This window comes from Grus americana, chromosome 2 (genome assembly GCF_028858705.1).
Source record: "Grus americana isolate bGruAme1 chromosome 2, bGruAme1.mat, whole genome shotgun sequence".
NCBI classification, from domain to species: domain Eukaryota; kingdom Metazoa; phylum Chordata; class Aves; order Gruiformes; family Gruidae; genus Grus; species Grus americana.
Window position 1 is genome coordinate 78,780,083 of NC_072853.1, and position 22,559 is coordinate 78,802,641.

The 22,559-nt window shown below is 37.8% G+C and overlaps 1 protein-coding gene across 18 annotated transcripts in view; it reads right to left on the minus strand.

Moving 5' to 3' along the window:
* The window catches only part of SEMA5A (semaphorin 5A), a 356,558-nt gene that overhangs the window by 113,677 nt on the left and 220,322 nt on the right, over positions 1-22,559 (minus strand). For all 18 annotated transcript variants that reach the window (XM_054816286.1, XM_054816279.1, XM_054816269.1 and 15 more), the window contains 2 exons: positions 20,688-20,823; positions 17,138-17,342 (listed from right to left, as the gene is read on the minus strand). In XM_054816286.1, the coding sequence (XP_054672261.1) occupies positions 17,138-17,342; positions 20,688-20,823 (341 nt within the window). The remainder of the gene's footprint in view (positions 1-17,137; positions 17,343-20,687; positions 20,824-22,559) is intronic.

Consider the following 22,559-nt stretch of genomic DNA (forward strand, 5'->3'; position numbering starts at 1 on the left):
TTGAGAGAATAAAAACTGTGATAAGCTTACAAAGAATTTCAACAATAAACTACTGACTGCCTTGCTATTAAGGCTCATTATCATCATGATGATAACTAGACGATGGTGGATATTAACAGAAATACAGATATAAAGCACATTTATTAGATTAAAAAGACAATTATGTAACTGTATAACAAAAGCTTTTAACACACACTGTAGCTGGAAATACAAAAAGAATTTTGTTGCATTTCCCCAAGAAATGTTGTAAATTGTTCTGCCTTGTTAATATGGAGAAATATTTTTAAACACTAAATAGGTGAAATTAAATGGTGGTTAGTCTCTGTGCCATCACTTACTCACAGGAAAGAGAAAAGCTTAAGCTCTCCCTTGTTCACATATCTTAGTTTCCCTCACTCTGTCATAGGACACTGTTGGAGAAAAAAGTATGCAAGCAATCTGGAAAACTCACAAATCATTGCTCATGGACATTTAATTAAATTTCAGTAAATTTAATTAACTGAACCAACAGTAATCCATGTGAAAAACTCAGTACTATAAAAGCTAGTACTAATACCACTGAAAATGTGGAACGAAAATAAATACTAATTGGTTTCTGTCACCTGCAAAAAATATACACAAACTACCAAAATATGAGCCTGCTCTAAGTGAAGTTCTTAGATTACCTAGTTGTTTTTTAGAGTTGCAAGAATGCAAAACAACTAAAAATCTACCAGGTGAACTATATTTTTAGCTGAATCATTACAGGATCAGCAATGTGTCTCAAGAATTGGACTTCCTAAGTAGAACAAGAGGAGTTAGATTTTAAAATAAAGCTACAGTCTGGGGCTGGAGAAATCTTGCTGCTTGTTCACATGAGACCTTAGCACAAAATTGTGAATGTGTTTGGTCTTGGAGTTTTTGACCACACGTGAAGTAAATATAAGATCAGGTCCTTTCTAGTTCTAGGTCTACTCCAGACACAAAAGCAGGGGGCTTGGGTTTGGTTGGGTTTTTGGGGGTTTTTTTGAGGGGTGTTATTTGGCTTTTATGATCTCAGATTTTAAACCAAATCATTCTCTCTCTGTGATAAATTTCAAAGGGCTTTGGATTTCAGAGATTGTTTATGTATTTTTGGTATTGCTAGAGAGTAACAATAATCTAAGAATCCCTGGCCGTATAAGAGCACAGACTTTTACAGCTTAAAAGCTTTTAGGAAAGTCCAGGCACAGACATAGTCATTGTTGGTCTGCTGGTATGTTTAATAGAAAGAGAAAAGTTAACAAAAATGAGCAGGGAAGCAAAGACTCCCAAATTTAAGGAAAAGCAATTTCCACAACTAATCAATCAAAATTTCCTGCTTCCTGTCATACTATACGCAGTTCACAGCAATCCTACAATTAGACATTCAGTTTTCTGGTGTCTTGACAATTAGAAAGAAAGAAAGAAATGTTAAAATGGTACATACATAATTTTAATATATTTTAGCAACAGCCACCTTTACATTATATGCAAATAGTTATACCACATGGTGTTTAGTGTATTAACAGTTTCAAAGCACAGAATAGTTGGTTAACTATCACACTTAGGAAATAGGAAAGGTTTGGCTCTTTCTTAGGAAGACAGTTTTGGAAGCAGCAGAAGAAAAACGTAGAGAAGTCCTACACTAAAATATTATTCTCTAGGTAAGACCCTCGTATTTCTACAATCTGGTTTGGTTTTGTTTTTCAATTCTTGGATGTAACAGCAGCAGTTTTGAAAGACAGTCTATGAAAAGCAAGCACACACAGTATTTGAGATTCACCTTTATCTTTGGCTCTCGCTCCTTCTTATTCCCTCTTTCCTATTACATCTCAAGTCAATATTGATGTGCTTCCTTACAGTACTGGAAATTACTTTGAACTAAAGCTGAAATGAGATACATTGTTGATAAAGCCTGTCAACAAAGGAATTATGATGGTCTATTACAGGTCCCCAGGCTTTTATGCAGGAGAAATAATTTAACTCATTTGCCAACTATTAGGAATCTGAAAGGTACAATTTTAGCCACAATCTATTTGCATGCCTTCTGAAATGATTAGCAAGCTTCTTAATGCCCTAGTGGCTATTCCAAGAGAAATTCAGTTGTACCTCTGCAACTAGAGGAGTTTCTCATGGCTGTGTGTCAAAATTTAATACGTATTTATTTTATGAAGAGAATATTTATGGATTATCCTTTCTACACAGGAATTAGAACTATTGATTCAAAGAGTCTTTTGAATAAAAAAGTGCTCATTGAGATACTAGTTATTCCAAAAAAAGGAGCTTTCTTCAAACAAAGCCATGTGTTTGGTAGAGAGAGAAAACATACAAATTACTGACAAACACTGTCCAACAATTATTGAAGATTAAACTCACTCCCCCCTCTCCCCCCCCCCAAAAAAAAAAAAAATACTTTCAGTTTTCAAATAAAATAATTTTGGAATTTATCTATGAATGGAAAACAGGACAACTATCATCTCAGTCCTCTCTTTATTGTTTTCCAGAGAAAGCTTTTTAAACATAACGCATTCTTTAGAACACTTCTATCCCCTGGAGACTTAATTCCCATGTATTACAATGTCTCAAAACATGAAGGACTTACTCAATTTGCAGTTGAATCAGCACAGGCTTCTTCCAGTAATTACCACGCAAAGACTTAAAAACCTCCTTTAATACAGAAAACTTCTATCGCTCCTTAAAGTACAACAGATTCTGAGTTGGTACAATTAAGGTTTCCACTAGCAGTGTTTCCTATGAATCAAAAATGTATTATATTTTAGAAAATAGTGTAATTTGTGTGCCATCCTCCAGTGGCCATTTCATGCCTCCTATGTGAAACTGGAATTTAAAGCCACCTCCAGTGAGATTTATTCAAAAATCTTTCAAGAGAATTCAAGCTCTGAAGGTAAATTCAGATTTATTTGAGACTAAAATGCAAAGCAACTAGCAGCTAAACCAAAGCAGCATGCCTTTTTTTGAAAGACTATGTCTACAAACTTGAAGCTGCTGACTCCTAAAACTGGAATCTCTTTTTTTGCTTTCCCCTTAGTCTTTTCTAGAATTTTAAGCACAAACCCACAAACCGATGCTAAACAACAAAACACATGCAGAATTACATGTCAGCCTCCACATCAATTAGGTCTGTTTTCTTCACAAAGAAAGAATATAAAATCAAATCACCCCTTTTCCTCAGCTTGTTAGATTGAAGATCATATACACCAGTGCCAAATTTTTACCCTTCCTAGATCTACAAGAGATGTTTCTTGTTGCCTGACAAAAGAAACAAAGCAGTTTCGACAATCTCAAAAGGTATGTATTTTTCATGAATCATGCTCATTGTTCACACCTTTACCACTTCTCTTCCACTTTTAATCTTATAAGAGATTCTCAGCTTGTCAAAGATGTGACTGAGAGAGGTAAGATACAAATACATGGGGTTTTTTTTCTGATTCGGAGGAGCTGAATATATCCATAACAGTTCATGCATTCAACTTACTCAGAAGTAACACATCACTTCAGAATACCTATTAGCAGAAGCTATAGTAGCTACAGTTCCTTAACAGGTTATTATTAACATTTCAATCTGTGGAACATTACTTTTATTTATATGACATAAAGCAGTAGCTATTTTAAGACTTTATGAAGTGGTATCTTTTCATGATCTTTTATTTGCAATCTCATTTATTTTTCAATGATAAAAGTTTTAATCAAGAAATTGCCCTCATGGATCAATTTGGAGACTTGTGAGATCTGAGTTCAGTTGCCAGCTTTCTCTCTCTTAAGAGTCCATGTGTGAAACTGATACTCAGAACAGTAATACCATCTAATGGGAAAAAAATTAAAACTTGAAACTTCACTTTTTGCAAAACTGTTTTATGTAACTATAATAATATCTTAGTATAGATACTTTAACAGGTACCTTTTCCTACTGAAGATTTAAAACTTCTTTTGTTATGCTGTTTTCTTGCATATGGACTTGATTTGCTGACAAATTCAAAACAGGGACTGGCAGTTACCTTACTCCCTCAATGTACAGGAGACAGCTGAACTAACAACAAAAAAGTCTCAGCTGCAGCCAAGAAAAAGCATGAAGTCTCTGAGAATCATGTTAACATACACCAGTGGGGAAGAGTATCAAAAGGCAGGGAACAGGGGTACAGAGACAAGCAATATACTAAGCCTGTGAAAAACACCTCTTCCTTACTCTTAGCAGCTTCTGATGTGATTTTCTGCCCTGCAAGCAATAGGTGCCTTCCATGTCCTTAGGGAATTTCAAGGAGCACTTACTGTTTATTTAAAAAGGCATCGGAAAAATATTTTAATAGTCCTTGCAGAAGGGAGCAAGGCATCATCTCTGTAACCGAATTCTCTACCTGCTTGGCTTGTGAGCTGCTGTACTCTTGCATCTGCAGGCCAGATGAACTGTGTGCTCTGCATGCACATTATAACACTGTCAGTGAGTGGATCTGGGAGGGCTCCTCTCCATCCACAGCAGCCTCTTCTCTCCTAGATCAAGCATTCAGCAAGGAACTGGAAGAGATGGCTTTGAACTTTGAAGCCCCAGAGAAATTAAACCTCAGCTCTACATTCCCCATGTGAGTGTTGCTGCCATCCAGATGGCTGTATCAACAGGCTGACCTTTCTCTCTCGTGTTGCTGTGCTCATTGCAAAGGATAATCCCGTGGAGGTGTATCAGATTTGCTCAAGGCACAGCTACTTGATCGTGTCCCCATACCAAGTAACACCATATATATACCCTTCAGAAAGTTACATTAAAATGTGAGCGTTCAAACACATAACAATACTTTAGACACTAACACTGGTTTAAGAAATGCTGCTCATGCAGAGAGCATATGGTTAAAACTACAGCATAAAATCTTTAAATGAGGCTTTAAAGACTTCAGGAACAGAAAGCTGTTTCTCAAGACTTGGCAAACAGGTGACTGACAACAATTTCAAGTTTGGCTCCAATACCCCACACTTGTTCACTTTTTCTTCCTCTGGAGGTATCAGGAAATCTCAGGTAGGCAATACAGAGCAATGGCATGATTCATAACAAGATCAAGCTCAAAGTCTGATCTTACCAAGCAATAATCTAATTTTGAATTTCTATTTAATTTACCCAAGTTCTGTCTGTAAAGTTACTCAGTAATAAAAAATATTTACAAAAATCATGACAAATGAAGCCAGCATCCTTACAGAAGGCCAGTATAACATTTTTTGTCTTGCATCAGATTGAAATAACTTGGCATGCTGTCGTGGTTTAGGCCCAGCCGGTAGCTGGGTGCCACGCGGCCGCTCACTCACCCCTTCCCCAGCCGGATGGGAGAGGAGAAGTGTAACAAAAGGCTTGGGTCGAGATAAGGACAGGGAGAGATCACTCACTAATTACCGTCACGAGCAAACCAGGTTGAATGTAGAGAGGAGATTCATCTAATTTATTACTAGGCAAAACAGGGTAGAGCAATGAGAAAATACAATCAAGTCTTAAAACACCTCCCCCCACCCCTCCCATCTTCTCGGGCTCAACTTCACTCCCGGCTTCAACCTCCTCCCCCCTCAGCGGCACAAGGGGGCAGGGAATGGGGGTTGCGGTCAGTTCAGCACACATTGTCTCTGCCGCTTCTTTGTCCTCAGAGGGAGGACTCCTCTCAACATTCCCCCGCTCCAACATGGAGTCTCTCCCACGGGCTACAGTCCTTCACGAACCGCTCCAGCATAGTCTCTCCCACAGGGTGCAGACCTTCAGGAGCAGACTGCTCCAGCGTGGGCTCTCTCCCACAGGGTCACAAGTCCTGCCAGCAAACCTGCCCTGGTGTGGGCTCCCCTCTTCACGGGTCTACCGGTCCGGCCCGGACTTGCTCCAGCGTGGGCTTCCCACGGGCCACAGCCTCCTTCAGGTGCCTCCACCTGCTCTGGCATGGGGTCCTCCACGGGCTGCAGGTGGAATCTCTACACCCCCTCATCCTTCCTCCATGGGCTGCAGGGGACAGCCTGCTTCACCATGGTCTTCACCACGGGCTGCAGGGGGATCTCTGCTCCGGTGTCTGGAGCTCCTCCTGCCCCTCCTTCTGCACTGACCTTGGTGTCTGCAGAGCTTCCTACATCTTCTCACTCCTCTCTCCGGTTGCAAAAGTTTTTTTTAACTCTTTTGTTTTCCTTCTTAAATATGTTATCACAGAGGCGCTGATTGGCTTGGCCTTGGCCAGGGGCGGACCCATCTTGGAGCCGGCTGGCATTGGCTCTGTCAGACACAGGGGGAGCTTCTAGCAGCTTCTCACAGAAGCCACCCCTGTAGCCCTCCCGCTACCAAAACCTTGCCACACAAACCCAACACACATGCAAAAAGACACATTCTTCCAGCTCAGTAAAGGAATGCACTTCAACAGCGTCAGGTTCAAAATGAAATAGAATATCAAGACTATGTTGGTGCATCAAACCTGAAGCCAGAAGAAAATGTACATATTTATCGCCTTTGATCATAGTTCCCGTATTTGAATCAAACAGCTCCTGCCAATGTGCACATTAACATATGAGCATGTCCTATGAGACTACCTTTACCAAGAATCCCAATAGATGTTTTTAGAAGTGAGCCATCTAGTTTATACTTACAGACATAAATTAAGACAAATTAAGCTGCAGTTCAGACACAGGTGGTTGAGAAGGGTGTGACTGGCAACGCTCTCTTATTCCCAAACATGAAAAAATTTTACTCCCTAACGCCAGTTAGATGATAACTAAACAGATTCAATATCAAGAGCTACATGTGAATCACACCTATTCAGAGAATGCCCCCTTGGCAATATATTATAATTACAGCCACTCTTGTTGCTAACATCCAGCTTTTCCTGTACTAGAAATCACACATGCACACACAAAACTTGAAGACCAGAGGCAAAGAAGAAACAAGAATTCTTATGGTTCTGAACGGGAAATGTTACACCTGTTAAGAGATGCATAATTTCAATATCCTGGATTTTGAAAAGAGAAGAAGATAAAGCTACAAGGTTGCTTAGTGGGTAAGACAATGAAACAAACAAACAAGTCTACATTAATTTCCAAAAAACTTCTCAGGAACAGAAAACTTTCCAATTTTGGAGAGATCTTCTGAAATGTTTAATCAGTAGCTAAGCCTGGACTTCTCAGATAGTGGAGATAAGCATCTCTAAAGAAATGTGTAACCTCTACCTAAAGTAGTAAAGTAATAAACATAGATATTAATCACAAGATGAAATGATTCTTATGATTTACAGCTTGCTATCTGACACAGAGCAGCAGTGAAGAATGCCACACTGTACACAAAGGATAAAATTACTATCAAATACAGGCCCTGGATCCCTGCCAGTCTCCCAAAGTTGAGATGTATTAACTCTGATTGGATCTGACTGGACAGGGAGTGCTTACTGCTCCTATTATTTTTTATTGCCTTCCTTCGTGCCACCACAATAATAAATACCTTGTACTACCTAACGCATGCTATGAATATGATAGTGTTTTCCCACCAAATAAATTTTCCAGTGCCCAGATCAAAGAAGCACTTACATGCACAAGTGGAGAAAACTACTTCTCAGATAATAACCCACAATAAACCTTGCCTGATTTCTTAACTGAGCCATATACGGCTATTTTCACTGTAAGTGTCAGAAAGGCAACTGACTACTGTATGGATCCAGAAGCATCACAGACTTGGCTGACTCAAACTCATTTGCAGTTTGCATTGTACATGACCCTATGCCTTAGTCCCTAGATGAGACAAATCCCGTATGATGTGCATGGAACTTCAGCAGCAATTTCAGCATAAAGCACGGCTTTGGTTCAGAAAGATAGAAGGAAAGAATGATGCTGATTTCTTTCTAATCTAAGTAAATTAGCAAGTAAATGGACAAAAGACAGAAGCAAAGTTGGGATTAGAACCATGAACCTAAAACCCTCTCACCAGAAGATGTTCATCTCACTATTCTAGGACACTGAAGTAGTAATAGCCATAGTATATAATATATGTAATCATATTATTATATTCTTCATACAACAGTCTAGGACTTGGGACATCTGGCAATAACCAGGAAATCTCACACAGCTTGTTAGTTAAAAATTAGTTCTTATCTCCTAGGCAAGTGGTCTAACAACTATCTTGCCTGTTGTCATTCCTATTCCTACTGAAGGTGTGCAGTTGTAGAACCAAATTTACAAGATTCATGGGATAAAAAAGAAAAATAAAAATAAATAAAAACTAGAAGAATGAATCCATAGACAAGTGAGTCTCTGCTCCAAATATCATGACTCTTACCCAGTGACTTGATACAGTAAAATGCACATGGAACCTAATCTATCTTCTTGTGAGTCTGCCTGCAGGTTACAGGACTCTTCACAAAAAGGCCACATTATTTGGAATAGCACATCTCCACATTTTGATGACTCTTACAAGTCACAGAACAAAGTAAATAAGGCCTATCTTTACTGACAATTTCTTTATCTTATGAAGATTTAACATGTCCAATGATCAGAGCTGGATAAACTGAAGGAAAAAAATCCACAGATACTACTGGGGAAAATCCTCACTGATTACTGCTTCTATTTGCTTAGTTGTAAACACTTGGATTTATTGACATTTAGAGGGAAAAATGCTGCAGAATGAAGAAGCTCATAAACATTAGCAAAAACAGGCGTCCAGCAGAATATCCCATTTAGCAATTACTGTACTGACAGTTCACACTGAATATCGTACATATAATATCATCATGCTTGTGGCCCAACATTTCCTTTATTTATTTTTTTTAGGGTCAAAGATGAGTTTCATGTAGGGTTTGAACTTTTTCCCCTCCCTGTGATTTAACTGTTTCACTTTTTCACTTTCTTCTTTGGTTGGCAGGGGTTCATTCAGCCACCTTTATGCATGTCCACCTTAAATGAAAGGCGTTTTAAAAGTAAAAGGCCTTGCAGAATATTCTAAAGGTGTTCAGAATGCTCAGCAACGTGCCAAGTTGCCTAATCCTTTCTGAAAAGTTCTGATACAGCCGAGTCCCTTCAAAGGGAAGGCTTCCTCCCCACATCTCTCAGGAAGGGTCCTGAACACTAACGGTGTACTCATGCCAGAGTTACACAGTTGGTTCAAAGTTCAGACTTTACTCCGAGATAAGGCTGATTCCAATAGCGGTTTTCAAAATTAGGACCAAGCCTGTTAATTGGCACTGCATGCTACCAGGGGCAAACCAAAAATTTTTAATGTAGGCTTAGATGTTAATATATAGCTTTGAAGACAGCAGGAACAACACTGAGTGCCATGTAAGACACCTCATTCACTCAGTTTCACGTTCTGTGCATTAGAATTATCTAATAACAAAGGAATGTAGGGGTTATCTAGTCTAGTTTCCCTGCCAGGAAGAAGACATGATAGTTGCCAAAAAACCTGAAAAGAAGGAGCAAAGGCTATTTGACCATTCTAAGTTTATAAAGTAGATAAACAGGATTTGAAAGGCCATAGAATCGTTTTCATAGAATTGTTTTGGTTGGAAAAGACCTTTTAGATCATCAAGCCCAACTGTCAGCGTCACTGTGATAAAGAGGAGCCGGTCTCTTTTTAATGGCAGGTTGAGACTTTGTCTCCAGCTCTTCACAATCTTTCCCTCCCTGGCCCGTGTGCTAGTCTTGCTCCCATGCAAACAGAGCCAGCTGTTCTTCAGCCAGTAGCTGCTTCTTGCAGCAATTCCAACTTCCAGTGGTGGCACAGAAATGCACACACCGTATGTCCTTTGGACATTTATTTATAGTCCTTATCTGATAGAGCTGGGCAATTATAAAGACATAACGATAATTTGTGAACAGAAAAAAAAGGGCTTCTCCTACTTAGATTTGTCCCACGAGAGAACAGAATACAAATGCCATCTACTTACAGCAGGCAATTCATGAACATGCTATCTAAAATGCGAACAAACTATATGAGCAAATATCAGCAACAAACTAATCAAAATCATGACCTATTTATGGGTTGATTATAATAACAAAAATGACTACAAATAAGTGGTGGGTAATTTGTGAACCAAATAAAGGGCTACGATTCTCACATATAAATTGCTGTCAATGAATAATTTAACCAGCTCTGGTTAGAGCCATCTATTTATTAAGAAACCTCTTTAGCACTCTCCAGTTGGAGCTGGCAGAATGATTTATCTCTACGCACAGTGATAAAGCCAAGGGAAATCAGTCCCACCAGACATTTAAAATGCTGGGTTTGATTTTCTAGAGCCCTATAATATCATTTATAACTATGTAGCTTGGACTTTAGACATGACCATTCTCATTTGGTAACATTTTAAAGCCACTTTGCCCAGTACAGATGACACAATACGCAAGGCACTGGCAAATCAACATTTCTGGTTTTAAATTACATAGTAAAACAGCTATGGTTTACACTGCACTTCATTGTCTTTAAAGGTATTCTACATGGAAAATAACATAAATATTCTAGTAGGAATATAGAGCAAGCATTCTTAGTAACATTAGCATAAATCCCAGAGTGAGCATTAGACTCTTGAGGACAAAACCATGCAATCTTTTAAATCTTTTTTTTTTTTTTTAACTTTGCAGCAAAATGTTTCCTGGAAAGAGTAATAGTGTAAACAAAGTATTCATTCAGCTAGGGTTTTCCTTTATCAGAGGTAGTGGTCACTGCAAAAGGAGTGGAGAATAAGGTTATTAATTTTATGGTTTGCTGCTCAATTTTTTTATTTTTTTTTTTAAGCAATGTTCAAGATCATCAAGTTGCTGTTAGGACTGGTGTCTTGCAACATGCATCAGTTTTAGACAGCAGGGTAAATGATGACTGTCCTTGCCTCAAGCCTCTTAAAATGACATTGCATAAGGCCAGAAGGATAAGAAGTTGCAGGGAAGTAGTTTTAAAACCATTGCAGGGGTGCTTTACAACTGTGTAAAAGCACATGATACCTTTGTCAAGGAAAGACATAAAAAACAAAGCAACTCTGTTTTCTGTTACAGCAGAAGAGAAATAGTTTTTAAAGGTGACAACTGCCTGCCACAGTGTATGTGCCTCATTATCCATCTACACTTTGATTTTCCTGTTTCTCTGTTTTTGAACAAAGAGACTACCTACCACTTTCACACTTGACTTATGACTCAAATTATGACTTTGATCATTATTATCATTGCATTTATATTGTGTTTTCTAGACTAAAAAGGTGCTTCTCAAACTGAGAGGAAAAGTCTATAGCTCTTTTCCACAAAAATTATCTGCAGATTACTTCCAATAACCTCAACAAACCTGGGATAATACAGTCAGAAGTAGCACCAAACTGGAAAAAATGCAGTCGTTTTAAGCTTTGTTGCTCTCTTCACCATGTATGAGACACAAATAAGCATATGATTTTGCTTATAATTTTAAGGTCCGTAACTTTAAGTTACTACATATATTATGATACCACGCACATTAAACTGTGAAAGCTGCAAACTTTGATCAGAACCTGTAGTCTGCCAGGACAATGACAATATTTCATCTGAGAGTTTTCAGCAAAAAAACACGCACAACTTTTTTTCTTGTTAAGACCTTGGGTTGTTCCCTAGCAAAAAGTGTCATGTATTGATTACAAAAACAAAAGGAAAAAGATTGAACTGTAACAAAAATCACAGAGGAATTAAATTGTGCACTACTTTGCATCCATTTACTCCCATCTAGTAAGACAAATAGGAGAAATACAAACTGTTTGGATAGCACTTTCAAACTGAGTTTCATGCATACTTCCAAATCACTTCATGAGGTTGGGACTGGTTTCTGGATAATATACAACATCGAGGCTTCATGAGAAAAATGTTACATTTGCGGAGATTTATGATCTGCTATAAACCTTCTAAAGGCAAAAATCTTTCTGCAGTTTAAAAAAAAAAATCTTGAAATTTCTGTGTGAAACCTCTCCATTTCTTCATAACAACTGCTGCATTTGTTTAATCAGAATTATTTTGATCATTATTCTCTGCATTGCTACCTGTAATTTTGAGGTCTTAAGAGCAGGAAAAAACATTTTCTAGAACTTCTTGGAAAGGGAAGTTCAAAACATGTTGTAATGTCCTCCAGTCATCTTTAAGCCTCAGATAAAACCTGGCTTTATGACATAAAAATGCAGGTTCAGTTCAGTGAACTACCTACTCTTTAGAGACATACATTGCAGCCAACAATAAAATCTTTCTTCAGGTTTCATATTCTCTTTATAAGTCACCCATGCCCCAATTTCATCAATGTTAAACTATAAATCCTAATTATCAAGATCCACCACTGGGCATATATTGTTTCTAGTCAGGATATGGAAGGGACATCCTCTGTCCACTGGGACTGAAGAACTGAGAAAACATGGGAGTTCTTCCACCAAGTCATTTTTAAAATATGGCCTTAAAGTTTCTTTTCAGACAGTGCAAATATTACCTTTTCTGAACTCCCAAGAAACAGCAACCATAAACTGTTTTCAGAATACCCTCAAACTAGACACTATACCTAATAATTTTCTGATTCATTCTACTAAATCAATACATTTTGCAACAGTCCTCTATATAAGGGCTACTTGCTCTTGTTGCAGCATCCTGTTTTCTGAAAAATGCTTTGAAGACCTTTTGATATTGGCAAAGTTTTTAACTATGGGACACCCAGACATTTAAATTGAAAGAGAGAAATAAAAGGGAGGAAGAAATGAGAGGGAGAAAAAAGGGACAAAAAGGAGGGAAACAAAACTATAATGTACATAGCACCATTTTGCTTTGATTTTTTTTTCTAATGAAGAAGGAAGTAAAGTCTTTTAAACTACTAAACTCTACTTTTAACTTCTTCTTATAGATGATTTTTAGTTCAAAACTTCTGTGAATGCTTTCCTTGACTTTTCTTTCTGAATCACTGAAAATTGTTTCAGGGATTTCTGCCTGCCTAAAGCCAGCAACACTGCTAGTTCTAAGCAACACAAAATGTGCAGGAATTGATATATCCCTTCACTCTGTGTTCGATGTCAGTGCAGCAAAAGATTAAGATGTGTTTCCAAAGTACTGAAGTATATTTTTGATATGAGCAGTAGCTGTTAAATCCCAGCACATCAGAATCTCCTAGCAGAATGATGACTTGGCAAAGGTTTAGGAAATGAAGACTGTTGACACAGTAGATTAATGCATTTGTTTGCTTACTCCCAGTTTTTACTCAAGTAATATTATATCTATTTAAGGTTGAATGAAAGTAGATTACACTTTTATACTGTCAGGGCTGTTCACCTCTGTAATATTTGTATTCTAATAACAGGATAGAAAGGTAAGTGAATGTGGGGGGGTGGGGGTGGGAGAGAATTTTCTCTTAACTACTGCCCATCTTCAAAGAATGGGATTTTTGCTTTGCATAACAAAGACAGCAGAGCATTCATTTGTATTCAATCCAATTTACAGGACTACCTTTCCACCGAAACAGCTTTGTGCATTTTAAAATACAGTTTTTGTAAGAATGTTGTAATGAATTATAACTACAGAAGTTATGCAGAGTACATCTCACACGGCATGGGTTGGATCCATCCTGCTTTACACCAGTGGTGTAAATTACTTACTGCCAGTACTATTAGAGTTGAATGCACTTCCTTTTTGGCAGCAGAATGTACAATGATATCTATTATCACATGGTTGAGTAAAAATGTAATTTAGCCCGACTAATTTACACGTTGTACTGGCATATGATAGACAGAGGATAATTTAGGCTGGAAGGGACATCAGGAGGTCTCAAGTCCAACCACTTGCTCAAAGGACAGCTAGCTATAACAATGACTGAGTTGCTGTCTAGTCTTGTAAACCTCCAAGGATGGAAACTGCACAACCTCTCTGGAAAATCTGATCCAGTGCTTGACTGTCCTTGCAGTGAAAAAATTTTTCTTTATATTCAGTCTGAAACTCTCTGCCTGTTGTCTCTTGTCTTCCCACCATGCACCACTGTGAAGAGCCTGGCTCCATTCTTCATGTAAAGTCCCTGTAGATATTTACAGGCTGTTACTAGACACCCCCCCCTCCCCGAAGCCTTCTCTCCTCTAGGATGAAGAAGGCCAGTTCTCTCACCTTCTCCTCCTAGGGCATAGTGCTCCAGCCCCCAACAGAAGGTGGCCCTCCACTGCATTTGCTCCAGTTTATTAACATCCTTCTCGTATTGTAGGGAGGCCAAAACTAGATGTGGTCTAAAGTGTGTTGAGTACATGGGGATAATCTCTTCCCTTGATCTGCTGGCTACGTTCTTGTTAATAGAGCTCAAGATGCTGTTGGCTGCCATTGCTGCGAGGGCACGCTATTGGCTCATGTTCAGCTAGTAGAGGATGTCCCTGCCCATGGCAGGGAGGTTGGAACTACATGATCTTTAAAGTCCTTTCCAACCCAAAACCATTCTATGATTCTATGAAATCCATACTGAATGTTCTAAACCACCTTTTTCTCCATCATGTGCCCAAAAAAGTGTGCTCCAAGGAGGTGTGCTCCTTGATTTTCCCAGGGACTGAATGCAGACCAGCCCATTGGTCCCCAGATAATTCGTTTGGCTTTTTTTGAAGATGGAGCATTGTGGCAAAAATTTAACTCCAAATTTAATTTGCCACCACTTTTAATAATGCAAGTAAATTAAATCAGAAAAGATATAATAATGACAACTTTTCTCAGTCTGGCAGTGACTGTAACCCCACTCTTCCACCTCTCCCAAACATACTCATGATTTATGGTCTTAAGAGCTCGGGGTAGATGACATTGTATGCAGGAGTAAGGCTGGACACTGGATGAATTCAAAACTATTAAACTTGGTCTGCTTCCAAAGTTATTGTTTATTTCCAAAGTTAAGGCCACTGCCTTTTAGTTTCTGTTGTTTATAGAAGCAGTGTAATCACTAATCTTTTACCACATGTATTTTAGGATGCAAGCTCAACGCTAAGTGCTCCACAGCTTCTACACAAGCAAGTCTATGTAGGATTATGGAGAACTAAGATGCTGCATCATTACCAACATAAAGAAATTAAAATTATGTCCTGCACCCCAAAGAAGGTAAAAATACTGCTTTTCTCCTCAAATCATAAGATTTTAAGTAAATTACACTGTGTATTTTGGTATATCTTGGGATTTTTAAACTTCCTTTACGTATTGTAGGTATGGTATTTATATATAAACATGTGTGTGGTAATTTAAAAATCTACTAAAAGGTAATTTTTCTGAAAAGTTAATATTAATATTGGGAAATTAAGCTTAGTACTTACACTCAACTGGGTGGGAGCGGGCTGAAGGCATGTTAACAAACTCCATTGTGATTCAGTGAAATAGAAGTGAAATAGAATTGGCTCTGTGAAGAAAACTTCAAGAACACTCTATTGTTACGTGGGGTTTCTTACCATATGGTTTCTCACCTTACAAAACATGCACTGTCCGATTACATAAAAGCATGTGCTGGAGTAAAACTAAAGATCCAGCTAAAGTAGTATCCTACTTCCAGGAATGACTAAAACCAGAGGTACAGAGAAGACTAAAAGTGGAAGGAAAGCATACATCATAAGGAGGATAAGAGCAATGTCTTTTTAGCAGCAAGAAAGATAAAAAGAACCTAGAACCTTTAATGAACACAATTTATTAACGAACCATGAAACATACAGTTTTAGATCCTAACTTATTGAATCAAATGTAAAAGGAAACACAGTAAGGAAAACTGAAAACTGAAGACAATCAGAATTATGACAAATGACATCATTCTCAGTTCTGACATTATAATGTAAATATCCCACAATGCAGCCATAGTCTCTTCATATAAAACCAATTCAGTATATGTTTCCGTAATTCAGTTTCTGTCAGGAAATCTCTACGATACAAACAGCATTTAGTATTGGCATGATTTCACTTAAAATGCTATGATTTACCAACCAGCAGCCTGTTTTCACTACAATTGGTCAAATCCAAGCACTGTTTTAACCTATGCACAATAAGAAAGCTACGAGGATAATACGCACAGAAATACTGTCTCACTGGAATGCACCAAATTACTATAAAATTTCTTCAGATTCAAAAGAAGTAATCTTCTCTGAAAAATGGTATCATGCTTTCAAGGGAAAATTAAATCATATATTGAATCACAATGCACATTTTTCTTGGGCTCTTAATAAATGATAAGCTATAGAATATACAATTTTCATTAGTAAATCATAATTTTAGTAATTAAAAGGATTGATCTAGTTTCTACTGAGTCAATGAAAATTTTGAAATTTACTTCACTGATTGCAAGATCAAATAAATAGGATTGTGGGGTTTTTTTCTTGTTGATCAACAGATTCTTTCCCTAAATTTGGTGCCTACTCACCATTGCTTTGATGAGCTATCCCTCGCTGATGTGCATGGGGCTAAATATTTGAGAGCTACTCTAAGTCTTATACCATGAGACTCTAAACACATTATTCCAACCTAGTATTTCAGTCTCAGCTGGGGATGGACATCCTTGTTCTGCAAAAGCAGTTCTCTGACACCCTCACTATTTTTAAGAAGCTTGAAATTTTGAACTAAGAAAGCAATACCTCTAACCAAGGCAATTTTAGGTGGAGAATTATTTTTCTTTCATTGCTAAGCTCACACATAAATGGACAAATAATAAGGCAGGGTGTAAAACTGCATAATGAATGATTTAAAAATGAAATGAAAAGGAAAGGTAATAAAATACTTGTGAGCAGAAAAGACAGAAATAGCAATAGCAGTAATTGTATTTGCTATTTGTAGAGTTATGTTTATCTCAGAGGATCCTAAACCATCTTATCTTGGGTGAGACTGTACCCTGAACTACATAAAAAGAATAAAAGACAGAGAAATTTGTGAAGTCCTGTTTGTAGAATTTCCAACCGCTCGCTCCCTCAAGAGCATGTAGGCTTCATAGCTTCAAAGGAGAATAGGAAACAGACATCAAAAATTGAGTTCACAATATAATATAAAGAAAGACATTGCAAACTGCTGAATTCATCTGCTCAGAAAACGTAGAAGGTAGAGTTAATGCTGTCAAAGAGGAAAAACTGTTGTTTAAGGTGCACTACACATATTCCATAACATCACAGAACATTAAAACTTACAGACCTCATAAACTTTCGCAGTTATCACAGCACTGCAGAGTTCATACCTGTGGCAAGATAGATGATATGGAAAAGCATGTCCTTGCCCTGCACAACATCCACAACCACATGGGAAAATCGGCTGTTGTCTTCCATGAAGTAAGGAATTGGAATCACTGGTTGAACGACCTCATGCATTAAGAAGAATTTTTGAGCATCTTGAAGATTTCTTTCAGTCAGATTTACATACAAACCCTGGTCCATGGTGCCACACTGTAAACACAGAAAAGTAACATTATTATATGTGTCAACGATAACGACAGATTTACTCTCTGACTTGCAGCACAAGAGAATAGAAACTAAGAATATATCTTGTAGTGACAGTGTGGAATTCCACTTTCAGGTCTCCTTTTGGTGCTGACCAGACTGTCCACACAGTGATTGAGGAAGCTCCACTTTCCTGAGGGAGTATTATGGAGGTTCCCTAACTCTAAAAAAATATGTAAGGGCACCAGACTGACCACAACAAGTGGGCTATAGTAATATTTTTCTATATCCTATGTTCACAGGGCAGGAAGGAGAAAAACTACCATCCAACAAACCACAGAATTTTCTGACTAGTTTTCTTTATAATTTACACAGACACAGTGGTAAAGACATAACAAATTTTCAAAGGAAATCCCATGTCCTACCACAGCCAGGATCTGACAGAAATCCCAGGTCAAAGCACCACGCACAGTTCTTACAGCTTCTTCAGACCCTGCATTCACTAGCCAAGAATGGACAGTGCGGAGCTCTAACTATAAAGTGTTACCCATGGCAAAGATATTTTTGCTTTGGAACTGACCGTATTTTATATCTGAAAACTGTATTCCTTCCTTACAGAAAAGCATTCACTAGTTGCATGCTCAAATTTCAACCACAAATAAACAAAGAAAAATAAGTGGCAGTCAATTTTAGCATCTTCGTGTTTAAGTCTTCGACTAACTGAGGCCACAAAAGAGAAAGCTGTTTAGCACATGTGAATATGTAAACATCCATGTGTTTACTCACACGTATTTGCATCAGAGAAGTAAAGTAGTACTTCACCACATTTACCAAATATGTTGGTGATGTGAAAGGCATACCTAAGTCATACTTTTTCATTCTATTCTACAATGTCATAAATCATGCCGTGAATTACAGCATGAACAAAATAATAGTGTGCAAAACTCTACCAGTTATTTTTTCATTATTGCCATATTTTCAATCTGAAATTAAGTGATCATTCCAAATCGACAAATGTTAAGAAAAACTCAAATAAAATTCATAATGAGAGATCATATGATGAGGAAAGACAGTTAAGCAACTGGCAGGAAACAATTACTTGCTCTGTGAGCACCCTGCATGTCAGGCCAGTGAAAAAATAAACCATGCCAAAGCAGAATTCTCTGAATCTATCAAGCAGGAAAGATTGCAGCTGGAACACTCACAGTACACTGAAACGGTCCTTGGTCTTACAATGGAAATTGTCCTGTGTAAAGCAAAAAGCAACAATCTCTGGAGAAAAACAGTGTTCCTCAAAAATTTGGACTCCAGTAGTATTCTAATCTGGAAAATATTTCATTAATGTAATCCAGTCTTGGAAATGAAATGTCTGATGGAACTATCACTACATAGCAGTAGTCTTCCTTCGAATCACATATTCTGTCTGTTATTGCTGAGTAGGTGAATATTCTGAGGATAAATCTACTTCTGAGACTACACAAACAGAACCTCTGATATTTTATCATAAGGACTCTACAAAAGAAAAATCCTTTCTGGGAAGGAAACCAGTGACTCAGCCAATGAATATATCCCATCTACATGAAGTAAGTACTCTAAAGCACCATCAAGTCACAAAGAATGGTTACACTTAGCTCTAAGCACTAGACTAGCTTCTAGTATACATCACTGCTACAGTTACGGAGCCAGAAATCTCACAGAAAGTTCAACAGCGTAAAAGGTAGCACCTCTAAAAGAACACAAGTTAGACATCACTAATGCTACCTAGAAATCAGTTAATGGCAATTGGCTTCAATACAGTGTTGCAAAAGGCCACATTACAGCTTTTAATACTAGTGCTGTCTGCAAAGCTGTTGCTCAATGAGATATGACAGTTTTCTTGTAAATTTGATGAAGTATCAGCCCTATCAAAATCAGTCAGACTATACAAGCAAGAGATTTCTTCAACACCTCCGTCTTGACTGGGATTTAGAGCTGAGCACCAACAGTACAGTAGAGACTTAAACTGTTTTTACACAGCCATCACGCTGTCATCTTTGTCTGTATGTACCATTCTGTATAGGGTGCTCTCACAATAATTATCAACACATTAATACAAGGTTTGCAGGGAGAGGTTAATAACTTTTATTGGACTTGCTCACCTAGTCAGAAAGAAGATAAGATTTTTACATACAAGCCTTTCCTCAGGCTTTCTCCTTCAAAAATTTAGCCTCACTTAGACCCTCTTACTATCACTATTTTGACAATACAAATATTTCTACAATATGTAAAAAGCTATATACAAATATATCCCGCTACTACCATATGGCTTACTTAAATGGTGTCTTGTCACTTGGGGCTAATGCCGAACATCTATTTAGGAAAGATAACGCGTCTTTGGTCTGTAACTCGGAGCAAATTCAGTTCCTTATTTTCCTTCATTTGCATAAATCAGGAAGTAATTAAAACTACCTACAATCCCCAATGGGTGATTCTGTTTCATGCTTGCAAAGATCTCATGACTTACAAGAAAACAGGGAAGGCACCGAACTTGTGAAATTGCATTGAGATTAAGGGAGGGTGAAAGGTGGATAAAGGTGAATACACTTAAGTATCCTGGTGAAAAGCTATTGTTGCTAATCACTAAGTTAATGCTGTTTTCCCTTCCATTTCCCTTGCTGGAATAACACTCACTAAAATTGTCCTAGCAGGACTGGTGACCATGCAGAAGAAGAAAACGATGCATATGTGCTTACCTGAAATACCCTTTTCTTTTTATAGAAAGTTCCACTGAGCGACCCACCTTGAACTAATTAGTTTTACGCTGTTAGCCAGCTGCAGATTATTGCACCCTCTGAGGCTGATAAGTTTAAATGAGGGGCACACCACATCACAAATTCTTTCAAACAGACTCTTCAGGGACTGTGGACCACCTTGCACAGGAAAATATACAAAATCCTGACCACTTCTCCCTTACCCCCATCCACCCCCCCTTTCTTTCCTCTGTCAAACAATATTCCCTTTTCAGGTTCTAATTACACAAACACAATGTAAAAGAAAACAGAAGTTTGATCATACTTCAGCCAGGAATTAATGTTACCTTGACAGACAACTGTAGCGTTTCATTTTGACAGAAGATTGAAGTTAAGCCTTTTTTCTCCTACCCTTCAAAGCACATTTGCTTTTCAACCCAAATTACTTTGTGGAAGGATAAAATTAAGTATGTCGAAATAAGGGGACCTGTTAAGCCCTTTTTTTTTAGCAATTGTTTAAGGTCTTAGACTATACTGCAAGACTGGACTTTTTCACTATGAACCACAGAGCACTTTGAAAAAACCTCATGTAAATTGTTGTCCTTCTCCCACGTATCTGTACCTGAAAATTAGGGTTAGGATTGGGATATGGAAGCCAAGCAGAGCGAGAGTTTTCCTGGTATTTGAAGGGTCCATTGAAGGCCTGAGTTATGGCACTCAGATTGAAAACACAAACTGCTGAGGCTGCTATGCTGTTCCTGCAAAAGAAATATAAACATTAACCTAAGTAACAACATTAAGAAATCTATTTGCTGAAAAGTAAATAAAAAAGGCAATAGCTCTCCAATCCTTCAAGCAATTAACAAAACAGACATGATCAGCCAGGAGACAGTATCTCAAGATAACGATATATGATGTGCTGATTTAGGCACAGACATTGCCAAGTAGCTGGTGTGGGAGATACTCAGAACTTCCTACCTTCTGCTGCTGCTCTAATACCACAAGGCCATACCTAATCACATGCATTAGGGACACCTTTCTTCTAGTTACAAAGTACAAGATGAGATTATTCTCAGGGCTCATTAATGTTTCTTCTATACAACCAATGGTAGCATGACAGAAGTAAAGATTTTCAATGTATGGTATGTCTCTAGACCCTGTGGAACCCCTGGGTAAGACACCTCCACAAAAATCCAAGTTCCAGAAATGCATCAAGAGAAAACCACTTGGACTGCATACTTTCCAAGATATCCTGTTAGAGGAATAAACAGAAATAAACAGCAGCCAGCAAAACATACAATTTCCTGCTCTTTTCTGGAAAATGTGATATACATGACAATAAAGTAATTCTGCACAGTGTAAACAATATAATCCAGCGACTATGAGAGCTGGTAATATGGAAAACATTGTTCTCTTCCACAATTTGAGATAAAGGAATGGATAACAAAGGTAGTAGTTGCACAAGTTTCCACTGCAGATAGAACTGCTGACAATTGATCCACACAGCATTCTTTTTTTCTTTTTTCCCCCTTTTTTTTCTCTTTTTTTAAAACTTAGCCTGTAATTTACACAAGGCTTAAGAAAGACTACTATAAAAACCAAAATTATGAAAAGAAAAAATAACTCCAGGGGATCAAATTTACCAACAACTGAAAAAAGAGTTAGGATATATGGATTTAATAATATGACAAAAGAACAATTTGCTTTCTTATGCTTATCACTCTTATTTCAAAGAATCCCCAAAACTTGAAGTTTCATGCTAACAATTTCTGTAGAATCAATTATCATCGGATTTGATAACTCCTTGCCAATGTAAAGTATCACTAAAGGCAGCTCGCTAATATTACTAACCATACCAATGTCTTCCTGAATTTCTTGAAGTCCTTAAAGGACATCAGACTCATGCTTATAGAGTTTTGGATGGTCTGAAAGAAGCAAAACCAGCTTCACTATGAAGCAGTGGCTATAGTGGACTTAATAGTCAACCACACATAAAGGGTGCAGGCTTTGCTATTACTCAATCTTTATTGGCAGAAATGCTTCATTTTTTCCCAACAAAATGATTCACAGTATATTAAAAAAAGCATTAGGGTACAATAAAATCAATGCGTTTCTAAAGATATAGAGATTGATGAATGCTGAATGTGGTTCAGTATTATCCGATGCTGTCACACCAACAGAAAGGAATAGGTTGTTCCCCCTCATGAGAAACCCTGGCACTTCTCCACCACCTGGTTGCAGGGCTGAAAGGTGGATCATATGGGTGGTGCAGATATCTCTGAACAGGTATTCAGCATGGGGCAGTAATCCTAACTCTACAACATTTCAACATTGTCCAAAAGTATAGTTACAAAATTTGATGGCAGGAAGTCATATAATTTAAATGAAGCTATCAAAAAGTCCCACCTCTGAACAGTTGTAATTAACTTTTCTTTGAATAGTTCATCTCTGTTGGACAAGGCAGAATGCTGAGCTACTGGGGAAGAGGGAAGTA